We start from the raw sequence: 23,787 nt of genomic DNA, 5'->3' as shown, positions 1-23,787 counted from the left end.
TCCCACAGCAGCAGCAGCAGACTCTCCTTCCCTGGGCGGCGATGTTCTCTTCCTGCAGGCCCTGGGTCTCCCAGGCCACCCCAGCCAGCCGGCTGATGTATCCCTCCCAAGAGGGACAGGTGGTAGCAATCAGTCCCAGCTGGCTGGGTACCTGGGGCCTGGTCCTGCAGGATGCAGGTCTGCCAGGCAGAAGTCCCACAGGGAAGGGTGGTGGAGGTGGTGATCCCACAGCAGCAGCAGCAGTAGCAGACTCTCCTTCCCTGGGCGGCGATGTTCTCTTCCTGCAGGCCCTGGGTCTCCCAGGCCACCCCAGCCAGCCGGCTTATGTATCCCTCCAAAGAGGGACAGGTGGTATCAATCAGTCCCAGCTGGCTGGGTACCTGGGGCCTGGACCATGTCATGAATCCCTACCGTCAAGGCACAGGGACCATGCGTCAGACCCAAACCCCACCCTTAGGGAAATGGGACTGGAACCGAAAAAATACCACTTCACCCTTGCCAAGGCTGTGCAATCCAACACCAACCCTGCAAGGTAGAAGGTAGGCTGCCATCACCCTTGTTACTGGTCCACTCAGAGCCAGGGGATCTCTGGGCCCAGGCAATAGGTAAAACCAAGATCCTATGAGGCAAGAGCCACAGTTACACTCCTTGCCAGGAACCTCTGGTTTAATACCTCAAATTAGAGTTAAGCTTTTAACTTCTTTCTCCCTCTTTGGTAGTTATGTGACTGAGATGATCAAGGTGCTGAATTCAGAACCACCCTTTCTCTCAATGAACACACCAGGTTAAATAGAAGTAGCTTTATTAAAAATATATAAGTGCACACCAAATATATAGCAGCAAGTAATCCTTTAAGACCATACACCCAAACAGGGGTTTTGGTACAAACAAGAGGATTCACAGACACAACAAGAAAATAACAACCTTTTCTAGTCTAATACTTACACATGAGGTAGATGGTTGCAATGACTACTCTCCTAAGAGAGGTTGGCATCAGAACAAGAAGAATGGAACCCTGCATAGTTGCCTCCCATAGGCAACTCTTAGGGAACCAGGAACCCTTTAGGTCAACTTAATGCATTTTATATGTTATTTTCAATATTTACATGAACACTTCAGGCACACTTTTAGAAACATTATTTGGTTGGAGAACTGAATCATAAAATTCAGATATGTGCAACTTTCAGAGGGCTGTATTTCAGTTCTGATATTGTTTCAGAAAGTGAGGGTCTGATTTGGCTTTTAATACAAACTGATGAATCTAATTTCTTCCTCATCCCTACTTACAGGGAACCATCAGCAAGAGAGGAATGCTTAGCTCCTCCTCAGCTTTCTCATTTTGTCCTGCAAATGCCCTCAGGGGCAACATTTACCCTTAGTCAGGCTCTGAAACCAAAAGTGAGTCCACCTGGAGTTTTTTATTTAGGTATTTTATACTGCCCTTCACCACAATGGTCATAGGCCACAAACCAATAATTAAAATACAATACGCATAATAATATACAAATTAAAATAAAATTCACACAAAAAACCTATGTAACTAATACAATAGTAGTGTCATATTGAAAACTGACTTCACCCATCAAACCTATCCAACTCTAAAAGCCTGAGGGAAATGACATTGAAAATGGCATTTCGGGAGACAATTATTAGATGTAGGAGGAATTGAGCATGCTCTCTCCCTGCCTGGTTTCCTGTCTTGACAAATGTGGGTCAGGGAATCACATGTTTTCCAATATAGCATCTACTCTGGTATTCACTTGTACAGGCCCAAAGAAGGATGCCAGGCCATCGTTTCCTTGTTGAAGCTACAGCATCAGTGTAGTGTTGGCTCATTCCCTAAAGAGCCTTCTGACTACCAAAAAATGAAAATACCAGTTTTTGTTATGTGAGGCTTCCAGTTGCTACCTTTCCTCCCATCCTCCCCAAATGGCATCTATGCTTTTTAACAGTTGCGTGCAAGGGCTAATACAAAATTTGTACCCTGCCTCTCTCTTCCTCTTCTCCCCCAGCTCTTTCTCCAAGTCTGAATGCTCTGAGCTCTTTGATTAGAAATGGAATAAAAATGTTAGAAGGGAAATTAAAAACACTAAAAGAGAAACATTAAAAAGAGATTTTAGAGGGAAGGAAGCAGCAAGCCTGTGTGCCTACAGACATGCTCATGATCGGAGCCTGAGGAAGTTGGTGAAGCCCTCCCCCACTGCTGCTTTCTCACTACAATTGTCCCACATAGGAATCGCTGTGCCCCCCCATATTTATTTATTTATTTCATATCCCACCTCTCCTCCAAGGAGCTCAAGGTGGCATACGCACCTATTGAGTTTCTGCTGGTATGAATTCACAAGCAGAAACCCAACAGGAGCAGCTTCCTGAAGCATGGGAGATACAGTAATGACTGAATCTGCACCTGTTTCAGTCCTGCCTGTCAAAAATCTGTAAGATTGCAATCTCTAAGAAGTTCAAGTGTTCATCAGGGGGTTTTTTGATAAAAAGAAAAGGCAGCTATTTAACTCTTCTTCCTGTTATACACAATTAATAAAACTTCTACAATTTATACACCACTTTTTATATATCAAATATATCAATGCACAATCTGCATTAAAGTTTCCCAGCCCCATCTGCAGTAAACTGGAGTCGGTGTTGCCTTTAAGCCTAAAGACCTACACCATGTAGATGGCAGGAGCTAGATGTGCCTCTGACCCTGAGAAATGTTTGGGGAGCTGCATGTTCAAGGCTTTTGACTTGTAATACTCTTTAGGCGGACTAAGCACTGTATCACTACTCCGCACCCTAAGTTTAAGTAGCATTAAAATTTTTGCTGTGCTGCCACATTAGATTGCTAATCAGCTTCTGTTCCTGAGCCTCTGCCAGGATCTACAAACATTAGCAGGTGCTTGCCATGAAATTTCCTCTCCTGGCTTTTGCAGATGAGACTGCTGGAACAGGCCAGACAGGGTCCTCCCATTTCAGTTGGCATCAATGAAGATGTGTTTCTTTCTTTCTAGTGGCACTATTTTTATTGTTGAAGGTCTAAGTAGGGCTGCAACATACAAACTGGAGATCCCACCTTTTACCATGAATGCAGTTTGAGCTGTTGCCACCTACCCTGTCCTTCCCACTTCCTTGTTATTCATCCTCTTTTTCCCCATCTGCTGCAGGGGGCAGGGACTGAAGTTCTACTCAATGCAGCAGAAAGGGTAGAAGGAGCAATTCGACCTGGGAAAGAATAGAATGAGAGGCACAGCAGCAGTAACCTCTGCCACTGCACATGCATTGTTAAAGGTAAATGCAGCATCTAGGTTTCAAGTTCAACCTGTACAGAGGTTGTGCTAATCAAAATAATAACTTTATCTAGTTAGAACATTTTACTTTCACCCTTTCACATATTAATCCATTATCTTGGCATATAGACATATAGGTCATTTATATATTGCTTGCTTAACAGTGCAATCCTAAGATTGGAGGGGGGGAATACAAAGGCAGTTTGACCACCATGTCCAACAGACCTCTGATGTCCGTTGGGCCAAGCTGCACAAGGAGCTCTCGCAATGAAAGAGGGAGGCTCCCTCTATGACCTGACAAGAGAGATCTGATCTATTCTATGGCCTCAGGGATGCCTTCCCAGGGACCATAGGACTTCATCCTGTTATATTGCCAGAGAAGGTTAGGAGAACCTTAGGAAACTGGCTGAGATCACACTAAAAAGAAAGTCTGCATATGAAAAAGTGTGGCTGTGCCTCATCTTTCCATAGCACCATTTGTCTAATGTTTCTTTCCATACATCAGCACAAAAGCCTGGTCTGCCAAAAGAGCAAGAGCAGAAAACTGAACACACACTTTCTAATAGCTTGACCATAACTATGTGTGTAAACCTTTCTCAGAGATCCTTGACTGCATGAGTGACTGAAAAAGTTTTCTTCCCTAGAGGAACTACATGAGCCTTTCCCATTATGGCACCATAGGAGAAGTAGCTTTGCTTGTAAGAGTAGGGATATCAGAATTGGGTTGGGATCATACAAAGCCACTGAATCTGTTGGCATAGGCCAACAGATTCTAAAGCTGCAGCCAGGCAATGGTTTTGTTCTGTTTTTCAGAGTTGTAATATGGAACCATCGTTACTTGTAATGTGGAATGTGCTCTTTCATATATAAATTATAGGCAATAAGATTTAAAAGCCTGCGCTTGAGTCTATTCAATATCACATTGCAAAAGAGCAATGTGTTCTAAAAAGAGTTCCAGAGATTACTTTGTTATACTTTATAACAATGAGAAACATAGATGCATTCATCTGTGTGACTGACTGGCCTCCATGACGCTAACCACAAGCTGCAGGACATTTTGTGAACTTTCTTTTTTATCAATATATTTGCTCCCTCACTGAGGTTTCCAAACTTTCTACCTCCAGGGAATTCTTCCCACATCTCACTTTCTATGGAATATGTGCACATTACAGACGATTTGGGCGAGCGTTCTAAGACACATGCAGTGATGAAACTTTTTTTAATTAAGTGTGTTAGATTAGAAATGAACTACGCCCCAGAACATACACAAATTCCCCTGCAGTTGAACATTGCAGAATTTCTGATCAGCTCATCTCTGCTAAACTTCTGAGCAATCCTAGGATCCCCACACAGATTGAACATCTCTGCTCTATCAGCAGAATGGTGGAGAGAATGGAGAGAGCAACATCAGGAGCCTGGACATCTTTTCTGGATAGGGATGGAATAAGCTGCGCTGCATACATTCAAAACAGGGACGGGGAACCTGTTGTGCTCCAGATGTAGTTAAACTCCAACTCCCATCAGCATCATCTAGATCAAGGGACTGGAAACAAAGCCCTATGAGGAGACACTGAAAAGAACTGGGCATGTTTAGCCTTGAGAAGAGAAGACTGAGGGGAGATACAATAGCACTGTTAAAGGACTTGAAAGGCTGCCACACAGAAGCAGGCCAGGATCTCTTCTTGATTGTCCCAGAGTGCAGGACACACAATAATGGGCTCAATTTACAGGAAGGCAGATTTCATCAGGAACAACTTCATAACTGTTTGAGTGGTACAACAATGGAACCAATAACCTAGGGAGGTGGTGGGCTCTCCAACACTGGAGGCATTCAGAGGGCAACTGGACAGCCACCTGTCGGGTATGCTTTGGAATCCTGCATTGAGTAGGGGTTTGGACTCAGTGGCCTTATAGGCCCCTTCCAACTCTACAATTCTATGAGTCTATGATCTGGCAGCACGACCAATGGTCAGGGTTGGTGGGAGTTGTATCCCAGCAACTTCTGGAGGGCCCCAGGCTCCCTGCATCTGATTAAGTATTCAAGTCCCTGTTTGTAAATCCACTAAACAGGAATGCTAAAACAGTTATCAAGAAATACTGTTTGTGACAAACAATCAAGTGGGAACTATTTTTTAACCTTTTGAGACACATATCAAAGGGATATTTGAACCTTGCCCCTCAAAATATCTAATTAGAGATGTGCAGCCCTAGTCTAAAAATGTCCCAAACCAGTTTTCTTTTTAAACTCCCTTGAAATTCCTACAAAAGTTCCACCTGAGCAGGATCCTCCAAATATTCCCTTGAATTTTACTTTGGCTAAAATTCTGTGGCAACTCTTATCAATAATGATGTGTGTACACAGCTTGGCCACACATTTGTATATCCTGTAGCTGTGATAGAATATGCTTTTAAAAGGTAGGAAGTGCTTGTGAAGAATTAGAATTAGTGATTGGAAATGGGATTGCAAGAAAGTGAAGGAAATGGAGTGTGGGTGGGGGGAAATGGCATCATTCTCCTAAATTGGTATGGCTTACCTGTGACACTCCTCAAGATGTTGCTGAACTCCAGCTCCCATCAGCGCCAGCCAGCATGGCCAATGATTATCAACTTCTGGAGGGCCACAGGTTAGCTACCCCTGCTGTTCACACTTTCTTGGGAGAAAACTCAATTGAGCACAATGGGACTTCTGAGTAAATGTGCATAGGATTGCACTGTGAATCTTAATTTTTTTTCCAATGTTGCATGTGTTAATTTTTAACAAAGAATTCATCCTATATCCCTTTAATACTGTTGGATCAAGGGTTCTAGTGACACTAGAAAACCGCATCAATAGTACACTAATACTCAGGAGTTGGAGTTACATGTTTTCATGCAACACAGGATTGCTGCTGAAAGCAATCTTGGTATTCATTTCTCCCTCTTTCCATCACAATATACAAGATCACTTTTACTCTGGGTTGTGAATGGCATGCTATGCATTTTCCTGGTCTCGGCTCCATAGCACTGGATGCTGCAGCTGAGGCCAGGAAAACACACCCAGAATGCAAGGTAATTGATCCTACATGTTAGAGGGGAGAACTTTAGATAGGGTACTGTTTTAGGCAAAAGAAATAAACATCCAGGTCATAGATAATATGTATTTCCACTCCAACCTTTTAGTATTTGTGTACCAAAACACTTGCTTAAACATCACTTTCACATTATTATAACATGTTTGCAAACCTTTTTGACCTCAGCCATCAAAAATACATATTCAGAAGCCTGATGGGGAAAAATAGTTTTATAGAAAAGGTGGTCTGTTATAGACTGTCTGTAATATTATTCTATCAACCATCATGCAGGTTAGGTTAGGTTGAGTAATTAGCCCAATGTCATCCAGTGAGCTTTTTAACCCAGATCTCCCTGGCCTCTCCCAGCACTTTAGCCATAATTTTAAGAACTTGTGATTGCTTTTCCCTCCTCCTTCCCATTTCTTTTTCCTTGTGTGTCATGTCTTTTTAGATTACAAGCCTGAGGGCAGGGACCATCTTAGCTGCTCTGAAAGCCTTTTCGACTAAAGGGTGGCGTATAAACAATACAAATAATACATCATGTCCACACAATCATATTAGTCCAAGAGAGACATAATGATGCAAGGTAGACTGATAAAGGGATATTTCTGATTGATGCACCTCTCACATAAGCATCAGGAAGCCTTGAGGCATGATTTAGGGAGAGGAGTTGGGGTACTTATGAATTGCCATACTTACACTGTGTTTTGGGGTAAAATAAGCATTAAGAGCTACATGTATAAAAACAAAGTATACTTGACAATTTATAAGCGCTGCTTGCTTTGCAGAAAAAAAATCACACTATTCTCAACCTGTCTCTAAAGTATATTTTCCTTTTTCTGTTTTGTAATGCTTTCATTCTAGTACTGTTCCACCGAGCAGACTTCTACAGGTACAGATGCAGAACATGTACAACAGTTCTATAATCTCCTCACTGCCTCCATTGACATATCCAGGGGCTGGGCAGAAAAAATCCCAGGATTTACAGACCTCCCAAAGGAAGATCAAACTCTACTGATAGAATCAGCCTTTTTGGAGCTTTTTGTATTGAGACTGTCCATCAGGTAAATCTGAGATTCATTTTGTAAAAATATGACAATATAATGATGAGGCCATTAAATCTGCCTTTTCTAAAATTATAACAAATAGAGAGCTATGAAACTTCAGTTCTGTTTTTGAGACAGGCAGGATCTCTGCGGTGATCTGATGAAATCATTTTGCTGTCGGAATTTGCACAGTTAGTTTTATTGTTTTTAGAGTTCGTTGAATTGATTTTATTGAGTTTAGAGCTGGTGTTTTTGTGTTCTGTTCTTATCTTGTACACCACTTTGATGGCTTTATGCTGTGAAGCAGTTCATAAATTTGTATAATAATAAATTGGACCTATTTACTCAGGCAGGCAAGTCTGAAGTAAATTATGAGTATGGAAAATATTATCATAGAATCTTAGAGTTGGAAGGGGCCTTGTAGGCCATCGAGTCCAACCCCCTGCTCACAGCAGGAAATCCACAGCTAGAGCATCTCCCGCAGATAGCTGTCCAGCCTCTGCTTGAAGACATCCAGCGAAGGGGATCCCACCACCTCCCTAGGCAGTCGGTTCCATTGCCGAATTGCCCTTACTGTCAAGAAGTTCCTTCTAATGTCCAATCTGAATCTACGCTCCTGCAACTTAAAACCATTAGACCGAGTCCTACCCTCTGGGGCAGCAGAGAACAAATCTGTACCCTCCTCTATGTAACAGCCCTTCAGGTACTTAAAGAGTGCAATCATGTCACCCCTCAGCCTTCTCTTCACCAGACTGAACATGCCAAGTTCCTTCAACCTTTCCTCATAAGACTTGTTCTCCGTACCGGCTATCATCCTCATCGCCCTCTTCTGGACCCGCTCTAACTTGTCTATATCTTTCTTAAAATGAGGCGCCCAGAACTGAACGCAGTATTCCAGATGAGGCCTGACGAATGCAGAATATAGTGGGACTATTACTTCCCTCGACCTGGAAACTATAGCTCTGTTTATGCAGCCCAAAACTGTGTGTGCCTGTTTTGCCGCAGCATCACACTGCTGGGTCATGTTCAACTTGCGATCCACTACAATTCCAAGGTCCTTCTCACATGCACTACTGCTAAGCCGGGTATTTCCCATCCTGTACCCATGCATTTTGTTTTTGTGGCCTAAATGCAGAATCTTGCATTTGTCTTTATTGAATGTCATTTTATTAATTTCAGCCCAATTTTCTAGTCTATCCAGGTCCCTTTGGATTTTATTCCTGTCTTCCATTGTGTTAGCTATCCCTCCCAGTTTCGTATCATCCGCAAACTTCATAAGGCTTCCCTCCACCCCATCATCTAAGTCATTGATAAAAATGTTGAAGAGTATCGGCCCCAGGACAGAACCCTGTGGCACTCCACTCGAAACCTCCTTCCAGTCCGAAGCAAAGCCACCGACGACCACTCTTTGAGTATGGTTTTCCAACCAGTTGTGAATCTACCTGACAGTATTTCCATGTAGTCCGCATTTGACCAGTTTGCTAATCAAAAGGTCGTGGGGGACTTTGTCAAACACTTTGTTGAAATCTAGATAGATGACATCTACAGCATTTCCACCATCTACTAGGCTAGTGACCCGATCAAAACAAGAGATGAAATTAGTTTGACAGGATTTTTTCTTGACAAACCCATGCTGGCTCCTATTAATCACAGCATTGTCATCTAGATAGTTGCCAATGGACTCTTTTATTATCCGTTCTAATATCTTTCCCGGTATTGAAGTCAGACTGACCGGCCTGTAATTCCCCGGATCTTCTTTTTTACCCTTTTTAAAGAGCGGGACGACGTTTGCCCGTCTCCAATCCTCTGGCACCTCTCCTGTTCTCCAGGATTTCTCAAAGATTATGGCAAGAGGTTCCGAGAGTACATCCGCAAGTTCCTTCAGTACTCTGGGATGCAGTTCATCAGGCCCTGGAGATTTGAACTCATTTAGGTTAACTAGGTATTTCCTGACTATCTCCTTATCAATCTCGAACTGCAGTCCCGACCCCTTACTGAGATTGCTACCGATGCAAGGTTGCACACTGTTCCCTTTTTGGGAGAAAACGGAGGCAAAATAGGCGTTGAGCAGTTCTGCCTTTTCCTCGCTATCTGTCAACATTTTGCCATCCTCATTGAGCAGCACTCCCACCGTTTCCTTGGTCTTTCTCTTGCTTCGAACATATCTGAAAAACCCCTTTTTGTTGTTCCTCGCTTCCCTCGCCAGCCTCAGCTCATTCTGGGTTTTAGCTTTCCTTACGCTATTCCTGCAAGCCCGAGCCGCTCGTCGGTACTCTTCCTTGGTGATGCATCCTTCCTTCCATTCTTTATACATGCTCTTTTTTACTTTTACCTCCTCCACCAGTCTTCCACGTAGCCACATTGGCTTTTTCTGATGTCTTCCGTTTTTCTTCCTCTTTGGAATTGTTTGCAATTGCACTTTTTGTAATACGTTCTTCATGAACTCCCACGTGTCTTGGGCTCCTTTTTTCTTTAGTCTATCTAGCCACGGGATCCTACCCATCATTTCCCTGAGCTTGCTAAAATCAGCTTTCCTGAAATCCAAGGTCCATATTTGACTATATTCTTCTTTGGCTTTCCCTAGAATCACGAATTCCAGCATTACGTGGTCACTTTCCCCCAAGGTACCGACTGCTTTAATTCCCGTGACCAATTCGTCCATGTTAGTTAAGATCAGGTCCAGGATTGCCGATCCCCTTGTTCCTCCTTCTACTTTTTGAAAGAGGAAATTATCAGCAAGGCCCATCAGGAATTTGTTGGTGGCTTTGTGCTTCGCAGAGTTTGTCTCCCAGCAGATATCCGGGTAGTTGAAGTCCCCCATCACTCAATAAAACACAAGAGGAATTAAGGAAGTGACACAAAGTACAGGAAGAAAGTGACAAGGAAGAAGAGGACTGCAACAGCAACAAATCCCCGTGGAGGACTGTCACTGTAAGGGCAAGGAAAAACAGGAGGGAGTCAGAACTGCTGCAACTAACAAATCGCTTTCAGCGTCTCTCGGCAGACAGCACCCCTGAAGAGCCTCAACAAGCTCACCTGCATCAAGAGACACTGACTGCAAAGGAAGACTCCACACCCCAGAAGAAGGAAGCTGATGCAACCACCGCTCTCGGCAAAAAGAGGAGGGTGCTGGTGGTTGGAGACTCGTTGCTCAGGGGGGTAGAGGCACCGGTATGCTAGCCGGACAAAATGAATCGGGAAGTCTGTTGTCTCCCTGGGACACGCATCCGGGACGTTGCTGACAACCTGCCGAGGCTCATTGGGAACCAAGATAGGTACCCCTTTCTCCTCATCCATGTGGGCACGAACGACACGGCCAGAAACACCTTGGAATAGATCACCTCAGACTATGAGGCTCTGGGTAGGAAGGTCAAGGATTTGGGGGCGCAGGTGGTCTTCTCGTCAATTCTTCCCGTGAAGGATAGAGGACTACAAAGGGAAAGGAAGATAGTGCAGGTCAACAACTGGTTACGCAGATGGTGTCGACGGGAGAGGTTTGGATTCTGGGACCATGGTCTAAGCTTCTTGGAGGGGGACTGTTGGCAAGAGATGGGCTGCACCTCACGAGGACTGGGAAGAATCTCTTTGGCAGAAGTATGGCAAAACTCATCAAGAGGGCTTTAAAGTAAAGCCTCTGGGGGATGGAGATGATAGCTTAAAGACCGATCCAAAGACAGCGGGTTGTAAACGCAACGATTTGAAGGGTACAGGAGACACTGGGAGAGAGAAAGGGATGCACGGCAAAGCTCACGGTATATTAATGGATAATTATCCTGGATAATTAGAAGAAAAATGCAGAAGGGATCAACTTTATAAAAGACACACTACACACACAGACACCAAAACCCTAGCATATTAGTTATTTTGAATGTGCAGAATTGGGTAAAGGAAATTCAGTGCAAACAGCAGAACCCATAGTAGAAGTATCCCATAGACCAGTGGTTCCCAACCTGGGGGCCATAAACCCTGAAGTAATCCAGAAGGGGCTGCGAACAGTAAAGAAATGAATTATGTATTATTATTATTTTTTAAAAAGTCTTCACTCCCTGGACACTGTCTGCTCCCCACTGCTGCTGCAGATGACACCTCCCCCTTTCTCCAAAGAAGAGGGGAGGACTTTTGCTGAAGTGCCAGAGCGTCTTTGAGGTGCACCGAGGGCAGGCATCTGCCTATAAAATACATGGCAGACGCCAAAGGAGGCTGAGGGTGGAGATACCAGAAGAAGAGGGGATCACTATCACCAGCTCCCCTTTCCTCGCATTGCCGCTGCTGATGACGCCCTTACTCAGAATAAGAGGAAAGGGCTTTTTGTGAAGCAACAAGAAGAAAGGCTGCTTTTCCCTTTCCTTCTTGGCAGCCAGCCTGCCTCCCTAGCGGGAGGGGGTCATGAAATTTTTTGAGCTGTTTTTATAGACCTGTCCAAAAGTTTTGATCTTGCCAGGATACAAATCCCATTTTATTTCCAAGTAAACATGTTTAGGATCAGGCTTTTGGACACACAACAAAATGTGCGTGCCTATGTGTTTAAATTGGGGATAACAGCCCCAAATCATTAATCTATAAAACCGCCTTGGGTACCCATAATTCTGTAAACAAGTCCTAAGGAAGTATGGTATCTGTTAGGTTCAAAAGCAAACATCTCATGGTTTTCATGTGCTTGGCCAGCACTGAATTTTTATAATTTTTATTTATTACATTAATATCCTGCCCTTCCTTCCAAAAGGAGCCCAGGGCAGCTAATTTTTAGCTAATTAGATTTTCTTCAACTATATGCCACATTTTACCCCCAGATGTTAACTGTGCAAACAGATGTCATAGACACTACTTGGTTTTGCCCCAAGAAAGCAGTAATATATTTGCATTTGAATGCATACTGTATATGGACCTATGCTAATGTGCAAATCATGTGCACTTAACAGCAGTGTATACACAAGCTACTCTAATGGTGTTCATAAGATCTGTCTTTTTACATTCAAGGTCTGATACTGCTGAAGATAAATTTGTTTTCTGCAATGGACTTGTACTTCATAGACTTCAGTGCCTTCGTGGATTTGGGGAGTGGCTTGACTCAATTAAAGACTTTTCCTTAAATTTACAGAGCCTCAGCCTTGACATCCCAGCCTTAGCATGCTTATCAGCTCTAAGTATGATTACAGGTAAGTGCTCTCTCTCTCTCTCTCCCCCCACAACAAACAGAACTTCACCCAAGCTTGTGTGTATATCTTTTAAAAAAACTCTGCAAATGTTTTGAGAGGTAATAGCATGTCTGAGTAAATGTTCATGTACTACTTCTAGATTCCAAAAAGAGTATGTGTCGTTCTTAAATGCTTGTGAAGGCCAGATTGAAAAGAGGTGCAATAGTGTTCCCAGTTCATAGAAGGCCATACTGCCATGAGATCATTTCATCTATTGAGAGACTGCATGCCTAAAAATTCCATTACGTGTCCTCAGCCCTGTAAGATTCCAATTTGTTGCATTACTGCTTAGTTAACTGATATTTATCTGGAGTTCCTGTAGATTTTGTGTACATTCAGGGGCAAATCATAGGTTCAGTAAGTATTTCATTGGAGTAGGGTTGCCTTATTACCTGATTAGCTCGGTTTTAACCAGATTCCAGCCATGCTACCTTGTGACCGCTTAGCCCATTAGATGACCTGGATTCCCAGTTTTCATTTTTTTTAAAAGCAAGTCTCTAGCCCTTGTGGATCCAGAAATATCGTGAATTCTAGGGACTTGGCAAGCTGTGCTAGCATTAGAAAGGTCGGCTGTTCTATTACTATTGGTTTTAAGGGGGGAAAGCGTACACCCTCCCCCACTGCATTGAATGTGTGTGTGTGTGTGTACACACACACACACACACACATCCATACACAGTCTCTCTGTGTGTACTGTATGTATATACGTTAGGGTTGCCTGGTCTTTGGTTTTCACCTGGAGACTCTCCGGGTAAGTCACCTTAATCTCCGGACTCTCAGCTTTCATTTTTTTCAAAAATTAAGTTTCTAGGTGGTCTGGTTCACGAGATGTACACCAAAACTTCATCTGCCCCCCCCACAACTTCTGTTAAATGAGTTCGTAGCCAGCTGCTGTAACCCCACCCTTTCAGTTTGTAGCCAACAAGTGAAGTCAGGGCTGTGATTGACAAGGGATTTTTTGACCTCCAGGCAGTAGTTAGACATTTCAAGACCAGAAAACTGTTGTGTGTTTTTTGCTTATCTGAAAATTTCATAAATTGAGTGAGTATATAGCTTTCATCAGTAGCAAAAGTCTTTTTCTCTCTTGTGTGCAGGAGTCAAAAAAGTTAAAAATTTCCTGGGGTGTTGAAGAGGGCACTGTTTTGATAACCTTCCCAGTCTGAATCTTTAATCCAATACCTGCTTTTCTAGGAGTAAAGCTGCTGTTCTCATCCCACATACCCAGAGTAAACCCCATTGAATTCAGTAGGACTTACTGTTGAGTAGATATGGTTAGAATTGTGCTGTAAATCAATGAGACTTTTGAGTGAACATAGCAAAGGATTGTGTTTGTGTTGTACATCTTTATCTCCTCCTCCAATCCTATTTTAAAGCAATTAGGTATCACTGCTTTTATTATGTAGGAAACTAATACTGATTTTATTTTTGTAAAAAAATGTTCTGCAATGACCAACTGGTTTTGACAATGAACTATTATATGGGATGTATGTATTTTTACATCTTCATTGAGTGTATATATGGAGTCTCCAACAATCCTGTGAGGTAGGGTTGGTGATTGGAAACTAAGGCAGCTCACAACAAAAAATAAATCCCTTTAAAATCCAGCAACCATAAAAGCGAGTATAAACAGTTGCAAAACAGCTTAAAGTGGCATGATTCTGAATATTGGGTTGGGTGTTTGGTTTGAAGTTCCTTGTCACTTGAGGTTGCAGTTCTGTGAATGCTTCCCTGTTTGAGTAAGCCCCATTGAATACATTGGGACTTGCTTCTGAGTAAACAAACATAGGATTGCACTATAAATATCTTTACAGGTTGTGTAAATAATAAACATCTTTGACGGTCATGCTTATATAAATATTTCTTCATACTATGTCCCGATAAGTATCTGATACTATGTCCCGATAAGTATCTGATTTTACACTATGGTGGTACATCATTATTTCCTCTACATTCTAAGTGTGCTCCTCTTCCTTGGGGTGGTCATGGGTTTCATCCTGAGGGGCAGATTAGGCTGAGAGATGGTGAGTAGCCCATGATCACCCAGTAAACGTTATAGCTCATTTCCATTTTAAAAATTGATTAAAACGATTTACATGCAAGCAAAGTTTATGAAGTAGATCCACACAATACATTTAAAACACATCCAACTCACATTTAAAGCGCTTGACTTCCCTCAAAGAATCCTGGGAAGTGTAGTTTCCCCTCACAGTTATAGTTCCCACCACCAAACTACAATTCTTTGATGGGATTCATGTGCTTCAAATGTGTGTCGAATGTGCTTTAAATGAATGATATAAATCTGCTCAGATATGATGTGCATTCATTAGTGAACTGAACAGTTTTAAAAGATACTTTTTTAAACAGAGGAAGGGCTGTAGCTCAGTGGGAGGGCACATGCTTTGCATGCAGAGGTCCAAAATTCTATTTGTGGAAAAGACGATTGCCTGGAATCCTGGAGAGTCAATGCTAGTCCATCTCATCAGTACTGAGCTAGATGGTACCAAACGGAACCATATGGCCTGAGTTGGTAAAAGGTAGATTCCTTTGATCCTGAAAATTGAAAGAGACTCAGGGGCCACAGTGACTCCAAATTTTATTTATGTATTTTATTTACAACAAGGAATTAAAACAATAAAATCGGCAAAAACAGTTAAAGACTGGTATTAAAAATATTCAAAATAATAAAACCAACAATGACTTAAAAACATAAAAAACACAATAGTTCCTACATGCCTGGATAGGCTTGCCTAAACAAAAATGTTTTTAGCAGGTGCTGAAAAGAGTACAATGAAGGTGTCTGCTTAATATCAATAGGCTAGGAGTTCCAAAGTGTAGGTGCTGCCACACTAAAGGACTGATTTCTTACAAGAGCAGAACAAGTACTATGTGGCACTCGTAACATGGAAAGCATAACTTGAACTTGGCCTGGTAGCAAATCAGCAACTATCGCAGATTTCAGAGGAGAGGTATTATGTGTTGATAGGGTCTCACTCATGCCAGCATTTGTGCCACAGCATTCTGCACTAACTGCAGCCCACATGTCAGGTTGTGCTGCATGGGGATTTCTGAGACTTGGCTGACTGGCTGCCAGGATTTTTTTAGTTTTATTTAAGAACCCTGATTGGTTCGGGATGCTGAGTTTTCTACCTTAGTCATCGGAATTGTGTTGTGGTTGGTATGGTATTGCATTTAGGAAATTATCACTGTTTTTTCTTTTTCTTTTTCTATTTACATTTCATTTAACTCTGACCTCACTCCCTTACATCCATAGAAACAACAACAGCGGTTCCATGTGCTCAGCTCAACCTCCTTAAATCCACTGTTGATGCATCTTCTTGGTTGCATGACAGTTCGTTTCTTGCCCAATAGTGGTAAAAGAGAATTCACATACTGGGAAGTGTGAAGGTAGACCAAACCATGTGTGTTTTCTCTCTGTCAGTTAGTACTCACTGGAATTGGGTTGGCTGTCAAAGTGAGTTTATAGCAGCCCGCAGGATAGACAGAAAAGGGTAGAGAATTTTCTTACTCTTACTCATTTCTCAAGCCTCTTTCTGAAGTGAAATCTGTAAATAAGTTTGGAGCAGCCATGGTAAAAGATAGAGGCAGGGCATTCCAGGCAGAGGGTTGCCAACCTGCTTGGATATGGATATCTTTGTAGAGGATCCCTAGTCAAGCCTTACCAACAACACAATCCAACCCATATCTACTGAGAAGTAAGTCCTATTGAGTTCTATGGGACTAAGTCCCTTAGTAATTGTGTTTAGAATTGCAGCCTTCAGGGTCATCCATCTTTATTCCTGAGTGCTCACATCTAACATCTCCACAACACTAGGCTCCTTTCTTCCTACAATGGCCTTCTGGTGACTGGCCTGGCCTGAGGGCACTTAAACCCTTCTTGCCAGAAGCAAGTAGGCTAGATTAAATGATCCCTACCCAGACTACATCTTTTAGCTAAGATTTCTATCTTAACTTCCAATCAGATAAATGTTTTTGTTTGAATTGTATGCTCCAAGCAACTGTGGTTGATGCCTAACGTATCATGCTTAATGACGTCACTAGGGCCCACCCCTGAAATCTGAGGGTTTGGGATGCTTCTCACCTGGCAACCCTAATATATGTATATGTGTGTGTGTGTATATATATATATGTACAAACACATAAACCATCCATCCCTGGGGAAAAAGTGAAGTAGGGTGATCTTTGGTGGGCAGATGCCTGCCAGTCATTTTAAAGGAGGATAAATATATTTTACTTGGGAGTAAGCACCAAGGAAGCAGAGCTGAAAAATTCAAATACAAATACTGCAGCCTTTTCTACAGAGATGTATGCTTTTATATCTTGTATTTGTTCAGGGCAGGGAATGTTGGATGGATTCATAACCATTTATTCCATCCTCCATGATGGCAGGCAGACCCTCCCATTGCATTCACCACTTAAAACATATACCCTGGGACACAGAGGCAATTGAGATGAAGGCTATTGCTTCTTGCTGACTCAACCAAAAAGTCTACAGATAAGGGGTGGAGCTGCTTGTGTTGATCAAGTAAGCATGTGCAGTATTCTGAACTGCTAGATTTTGTACATGCAGCAGGCAAGCAGACTAAAATTCTTCGTTTTCCCAGGACAGCTGCAGTGTCCCTCAGTAGCTAAGAACAATGAAAGGAGTAGGCTGATTTCTCACAAAATGTGCAGAAAACTGCCTCCATGTTTTGCCTTGTATCTCTGGATCCACGAGAGCTAGAGCAGCCTTTCCCAACCAGTGTGCCTCCAGATGTTGTTGGACCACAATTCCCATCTTTCCTGACCATTGGCAATGCTGGCTGAGGCTGATGGGAGTTGTGGTCCAACAACACCTGCAGGCACACTGGTTGGGAAAGGCTGGGCTAGAGGCTTGTTTTTTTTAAAAAAAAATGAAAGCTGGGAATCCACCACACCTAACTGGCTAAGTGAACGCTGGGTAGCATAGCTAGAATCTGGGTAAAACCCAGCTAAATGGGCAATCTGGCAACCCTAATATATAGAGAACTTGTTCTCCCTTTCCCATAACACTAGTACTTGGGGTCACTATTGAAATTCATTGGCAGTATATCTGGAATACACAACACATAATTAAACATAACAACAAGCAGTGTTGGTTAAAACAAGCACCTTGAATTGCCCCCAAAACAAACTGGCTGCCAACATGGATTAAAAAAAAAAAGCAAACCCTGATTATGGTTTGGATCACCTTTTTCCAGTGAAAACAATTTGTTTTAAAGTCTTTTGTTTTTAAGATTTTTTAAATGCTTTCATTGTTTTTGTACCGGGTTGAACAACCCAAAGCTGTGTGCAAAGCAGAAGACAGCCTTTCTCCCTACCTTCACTCCAGGGTTGGGATAGGGCAAAATACATTTTTTTACTCTTAAGAGCAGGCATAGGGTTTATTCTCCAGTCTCAGTACTAAAATCCTCTCTTAAGGGCAGCCAGAGGGAATTCTTATCTCCATTGTCAGCACAAAGAACCACAGTGCTGAGATCTGAGATAAACCTCTGCCTACTCTGTAAGAGTCAGCATTTTCCTTCACCCAAGCACTTGGGGAGGGGGGATTACTGCCTTTTATCTCACCACGGCATTGAGATTGGAGATAAAAGATCCCTCTGGCTACTCTCTGTCTCTACAGAATGGACAGAGCTTTATGACCTAATCAGATTGAGAAATGAAGTTGCAGGAGCTGGCAAGCCATTTCCTTGGCATACGAATTGAGGTTTAGCCACCCCTGTTTAGGGGAGTGTGCATCCAAGACAGACTGCACTCCTAATCCAAATCAGATAATCCATCCACAGCCCACTACTAGTGCCATCTTGTCTGGGTGAAGCTTCTACCTGTTATATCCCATATACCACAGCAGAAACACGGACCCAAGTTTTCTGCCTTTCTAGTAACAGATGTATAGAAGAGATACAGCTATGTAACCTCAGCATACTCGTGACTCTACTGCCCAAACCTCTGGATGATTTTTCCCCCAGTGGTTTTGTATAGAACAAGGACAGAAGTCCCCCCAGCACCACCTTCTAGGCCTTTTCTCTATTTATTTATCTATTTATTTATTGTATTTGTATACCGCCCCATAGCCGAAGCTCTCTGGGAATGAGTAGCACCCATATGGTCCCATGGTATCAAATGCTGCTAAGATGTACAGAAGAACCAACAGCACTCCCACTGTCCCTATCCCAGTACAAGTAATTCCCTAGAGCAGGGGTGTCTATCCTCTTTTGGTCCAAGAGTCACTGCCACATTGACAGTCACCCACACTTTTAAGAGCTGCATGCCAGCAATGTGGGTGGCCAGTGTATATTAGGGATAGGATGTGTTGGCCAGTGCCACTTTGAAAGCATTCTGTTGACCTAATAGGCAGTATCGATTTGAGTCCGTTCTTTGTCTGCTATATGCTGATAGGAATTATCAAAATTATCAATATTTTGAAAGGAACGTGGCTTCACCTCATCCTCCTCTGCTGTTACAGGCTTGGCTTGCTTCCTCTCCACTTGGAGCTTGGATTATTCAAGTGGAGGGAGGTGGGGGGAGAGAGAGCAAGAGAGCTGTACTGGTGTGCTGTGAGTAAAATGAAAGAACAATATATTCAAGAGAATATTTGAGGAGGAAATCCGTGTCAGAAGAAAACCGCTGAAGTTCACTGTTTTACGGTGGTTCCATTCCTATCTCTCTGATAGGCACCAGCGAGTAGCATTGGGAGAGGAGGCTTCAGACCCTTGGCCTCTGAATTGTGGTGTGCCACAGGGTTCTATCCTCTCTCCCATGCTGTTTAACATCTATGTAAAGCTGCTGGGGGCCATCATCAGGAGATTTGGGTTGCAGTGCCACCAATATGCGGATGACACTCAGCTCTATCTCTCATTCAAGTGCTCACCGGAGTTGGCTGTAGATACTATTTCCAAGTGCCTGGAGTCCGTAAGTGAATGGATGGGAGGAAACAGGCTGAAACTGAACCCTGACAAGACCGAGGTACTGCTTGTGGGGGACAAGAGAAGAGTAGGAGATATTGACCTGGTGCTGAATGGGGTTAGGTTGCCCCTGAAGGACCAGGTTCGTAGCCTTGGGGTCATTCTTGACTCCCAGCTGTCCATGGAGGCTCAGATATCAGCAGTGAGCCGGGCAGCTTGGTATCAATTACATCTGATACAGAGGCTGAGACCCTATACGGTAAATCCCTATACGGTGTCGGTCCAGTTTATCTAAAGGAGCGCCTCCAGCATCATCAAATATGTCACCTGACGAGATCAGCCTCACAAGACCTTCTCTCGGTCCCACCAGTTAAAACAGCTAGGCTGGTGCGGACCAAAGAGAGGGCATTCTCGGTTGTGGCCCCCACCCTCTGGAATTCTCTGCCATACGATCTTCGCCATGCCCCCTCCCTGGTAAGTTTCTGCCAAGGACTAAAAACTTGGCTGTTCCAACGGACGTATAGGCTTTTTAGTTAGTTTCAGTTTTATAGTGTACAGATGTGGGTTGATTGTTAATAGGAGATTGATGTTAAAATGTATTTATTTGTTATATATGCTGTATTTTAATTTTAATGATGTACGCTGCCTAGAGTGGCCGATTATTCGGCCAGATAGGCGGCCTAAAAATAAAATTTTATTATTATTATAATAAACAAAGATGGAGAATATATGGACCATTGAAAAATCGGGTGCTAAATCCAAGTTCAGCTGAATTCTTGCTCATCCCTAGTGTATATACACACATAACATATACAGCATGCACACTCATCAGTGTGCAGCCTCTCAGAACTTGCACTCTCACACACATGCAAAAACAGCACTTCCAGCCTTTCCACTTCAGCACTGCCTTTTACTCTGAACAAAAGATTGCTCTCTGAAGAGTATTTTATTTATTTATTTATTTATTTAAATTTTTTATACCGCCCCATAGCCGAAGCTCTCTGGGCGGTGTACATCAAGATAAAAAACATTTCATATACAATTTAAAACCACATGATCAACATGATCAACAATAAGGACATACAACAATGACTAAAAAGTTAAAACATAATTAGGCTGAGATCTGATTGGAGATACAGCTGCAGGGGCTGGTGGGCCACAGATTAGTAGTCTGCATGCAGTCCATGGTCCTCTGGTTAGCCACACCTGCACTGTGGCAACCAAGACAGTTTCAGTCTCCAAACTAGGCGGAGCCCCAGATGAACAGTTCTAGTGAATCAGTTTCATCTGAGAACCACTACAGACTTTTCCCAAAAAGGAATGTTTGATATTGGGCAATAATTGGTTACAACCGTGGGATCTAATGATGGTGGGGTGTTTTTTGTTTTAAGTCTTACCTGAACCATAGAAAGGAATGATTCCGGGGGGGGGGGGTAACAGTAAAGGAGGGCTACATCTCTGGGTTTTGGGCTTCCTGGAGGCATCTGGATGGTCACTTTAGCAAACATACTGGACTAGATGAACTTTGTTATATTCTCTGTATCTGTTACCATCTTGTGTTTGTCACAAGTTAGGGGAGGATGGTGAAAGATCTTTTTATATGTTAAGGTTTTCTAATGTAGTACTCAATTTAGTACTTTACACAATATAATATAACCATTTTTTCCCAGCCTTGGAATAGCTGACTCTGAGATAATTTACCTCCAGCCCTTTTTACAGGTAAATAAGATGCAAAAAGTAGAAGATAATTGAAATAGCAAAGGTTGGTTGAGGTGCTTTTCATTTCTTAGAGTGTCTGTGAATTCCTGATGGAATTCCAGGCCTAGCACTGATGAAGCTTGCGGTGGATATTGATCTCCACTTGAATTCACTGAATAAATAATGGTTGCCATAGTTATTGAGCATTCACAACTGGTAGGGAAGCTGGGAGATCTCCAAAACACCTTCTGTGACTGTTCTGCCATCAAATCCTCCAATGAAAAGATCACACTAAAATTCTGTACATATCATCGAAATTACTTTCTCTTTACCTATACTTACATAAACATTTTGGTGTCTTAACTGGAAAAAGCCAATTTTAGACATTAGTGGCATTCTAAGAGCCAAGCTGATATGTCTCTCACTGACATACATACTTGTGTGTCTCATATTGACATGCAAATCTAAGTAATATTATGTAATCTAATTAGTAATTAGATAATGGTTTTATAAATAAGAGGAGCTATTGAACTGATCATAAAATATGAATGCTCATTTAGTTTTTCTACTGTTGCTTTGCAGAACGACATGGCTTAAAAGAACCAAAGAAAGTGCATGAGCTATGCAACAAGATCATGAGCAGTTTTAAAGATCACCTAGCCTTCAGCTGCCAAAGCAAAGGACAACCTTTTGAGCCAGTGGAGTCAAAGGTACTAGGGGTCCTTGCTGACTTGCGTTCCCTCTGCACACTAGGACTGCAGCGGATCTTTTACCTGAAATTGGAAGATTTGGTGCCTCCCCCTTCCATTATTGACAAACTGTTTCTGGACACCTTACCATTCTGAGGTTGAAATTACCCTCATGAAAGGCACTGTCTACCAGAGCACGTGAAAAAGACTGAAACGTACTGCTAAGAATGCTGCTCTCATTTAACTGGGGAGGGAGGAGCAGTTCCAGCCCTAAGCATTGGACTTTTCCTAATGGATTTCCTTGCAAACTGCCTAAAACAGAACTACAGTTTTGGAAATAGGAAATTGGAGGGAGGGAGCGTTGAGTGCAGTTCTTGTTTTGATTTTTAATCACTAATATGGCACTTTTGGACGATGCTACCCCAGCAGGAAAAATACTCTAATGAATAGCACCTCCTCTTCGGTGCTGAGCAGAAAATTGTAGATGCTGTGTTTGAAAATAATAGTGTTTGATAACTGTAACAATGACGAATTGTTCATCCAGGTAGTATGTATTTTATAGTTTATAACTTTAGCATACTTCCTGTACCAAGGGCACATTATCCTGGCACAAATGAAGCTTCTGTTTTTTTCTAATGTTGATTCATGTTTCGTATAAATCAGATACAGCAAAATGACAATGGCTGTTAACTCCCATGGTCAAGTGCAATTTTTAAAGTGCTGTCTTACTAAGTCTTATTCGTTAATTATAATTTATTTTAATATAAAAAATAAAATGAAAGAAACAAAGGTGAGGAAAAAGTTTTACATGCACTAACTTCCATGACAAAGTTTCCCAAACTTTGGATCCATGTAACATGACTTATTAATATGCCTGGGGGGGGGGAGCAAGGCACAGGCAATTTGTGATGAGGCCACATTCTTATTAAGTAAATAACAATGCATAGTTACTGAAAGGGTCGGCACCAGGCATAGTTAAAGTCTAGAACTGAATTTAGCAAATTGCTTAGTAAATGGATACAAGACAGTTTGGAAGAACATGTCTTGTAAAAAATAGTCTGAATGTAAATGCTAGGAAGGGTTTAGTAGGCTGCATTTTAAACATTCCATGTATGTACTTCCTTTTTTTTGGTATGTTTATACTGTTGATGCCATATTAATATGAAACTATTTGTTGCATAGTGTCTTTATTTGTATAAATATTTGCATGCAATAATATATTGTAAAGCTTTGCCTGTATTTATTGCAATGACTGCCAGTTCATGGGAGCTGTGTTACACAGATTAACTAAATAGTATGTTCACACGGACTCAGTTATATAATGAGTGTGGATGGTCTTACACACATATATGCGTGCATTTCTATTAACCAACTGTATATAAAATTTGTCCTTCCACAAGTAAAACTTACCTGACTGTTTTATTTGCAGTGACTTTTAAGACAGTACAGTTTAGCACTTTGATATTAAAGATTTTGCTCATGTTTGCTAACATAAATAATATTTAAATATTTTAGCTCTTTACAAAAAATAATTATATGCACTATATTAAATTAAGATTTAATTGGTCATTTTGCTAACAAACAAACAAAAAAAGGAAACTTTTTGAATGTTGCTCTCATGTCCCGATATCTTTTGTTATCTTTAAACAGTCTGCAGTAATTTTGTAATTTTTTTAACTGTTGTTTATATAGAAATTAAATTCTACAATTGAACAAATGCCAGCTTAACTGCCTGATAGATGCATTGGATAACCTAGATATCAAATTATTATCTAGTTTTTTAAAGTCTGGTATTTTATCATTTATTATATTTGGATATGCTTTTGGGGGAAACATATTCTTCTGTTAAGATTAGTAATATTGTCAATAGGAAAACATTAACATATT

General features: G+C 41.9%; 1 protein-coding gene across 4 annotated transcripts in view; it reads left to right on the top strand.

Annotated features, from left to right (window-relative positions):
- Positions 1-23,310, top strand: part of NR4A3 (nuclear receptor subfamily 4 group A member 3) — a 36,986-nt gene extending 13,676 nt beyond the window's left edge. For 3 of the 4 annotated variants that reach the window (XM_061590064.1, XM_061590063.1, XM_061590062.1), the window contains 3 exons: positions 7,196-7,395; positions 12,355-12,533; positions 21,794-23,310. In XM_061590064.1, coding sequence (XP_061446048.1) covers positions 7,196-7,395; positions 12,355-12,533; positions 21,794-22,056 — 642 coding nt within the window. In that variant the 3' untranslated portion in view covers positions 22,057-23,310. The remainder of the gene's footprint in view (positions 1-7,195; positions 7,396-12,354; positions 12,534-21,793) is intronic. The other variant, XM_061590065.1, reaches the window with a different exon arrangement.
- Positions 23,311-23,787: the final 477 nt, after the last annotated feature.

The sequence above is a fragment of the Rhineura floridana genome, chromosome 11 (assembly GCF_030035675.1).
Source record: "Rhineura floridana isolate rRhiFlo1 chromosome 11, rRhiFlo1.hap2, whole genome shotgun sequence".
In the NCBI taxonomy this organism is placed as follows: domain Eukaryota; kingdom Metazoa; phylum Chordata; class Lepidosauria; order Squamata; family Rhineuridae; genus Rhineura; species Rhineura floridana.
Note: the sequence above shows the minus strand (reverse complement) of the source record. Positions and strands in the feature narration are given on the sequence as shown.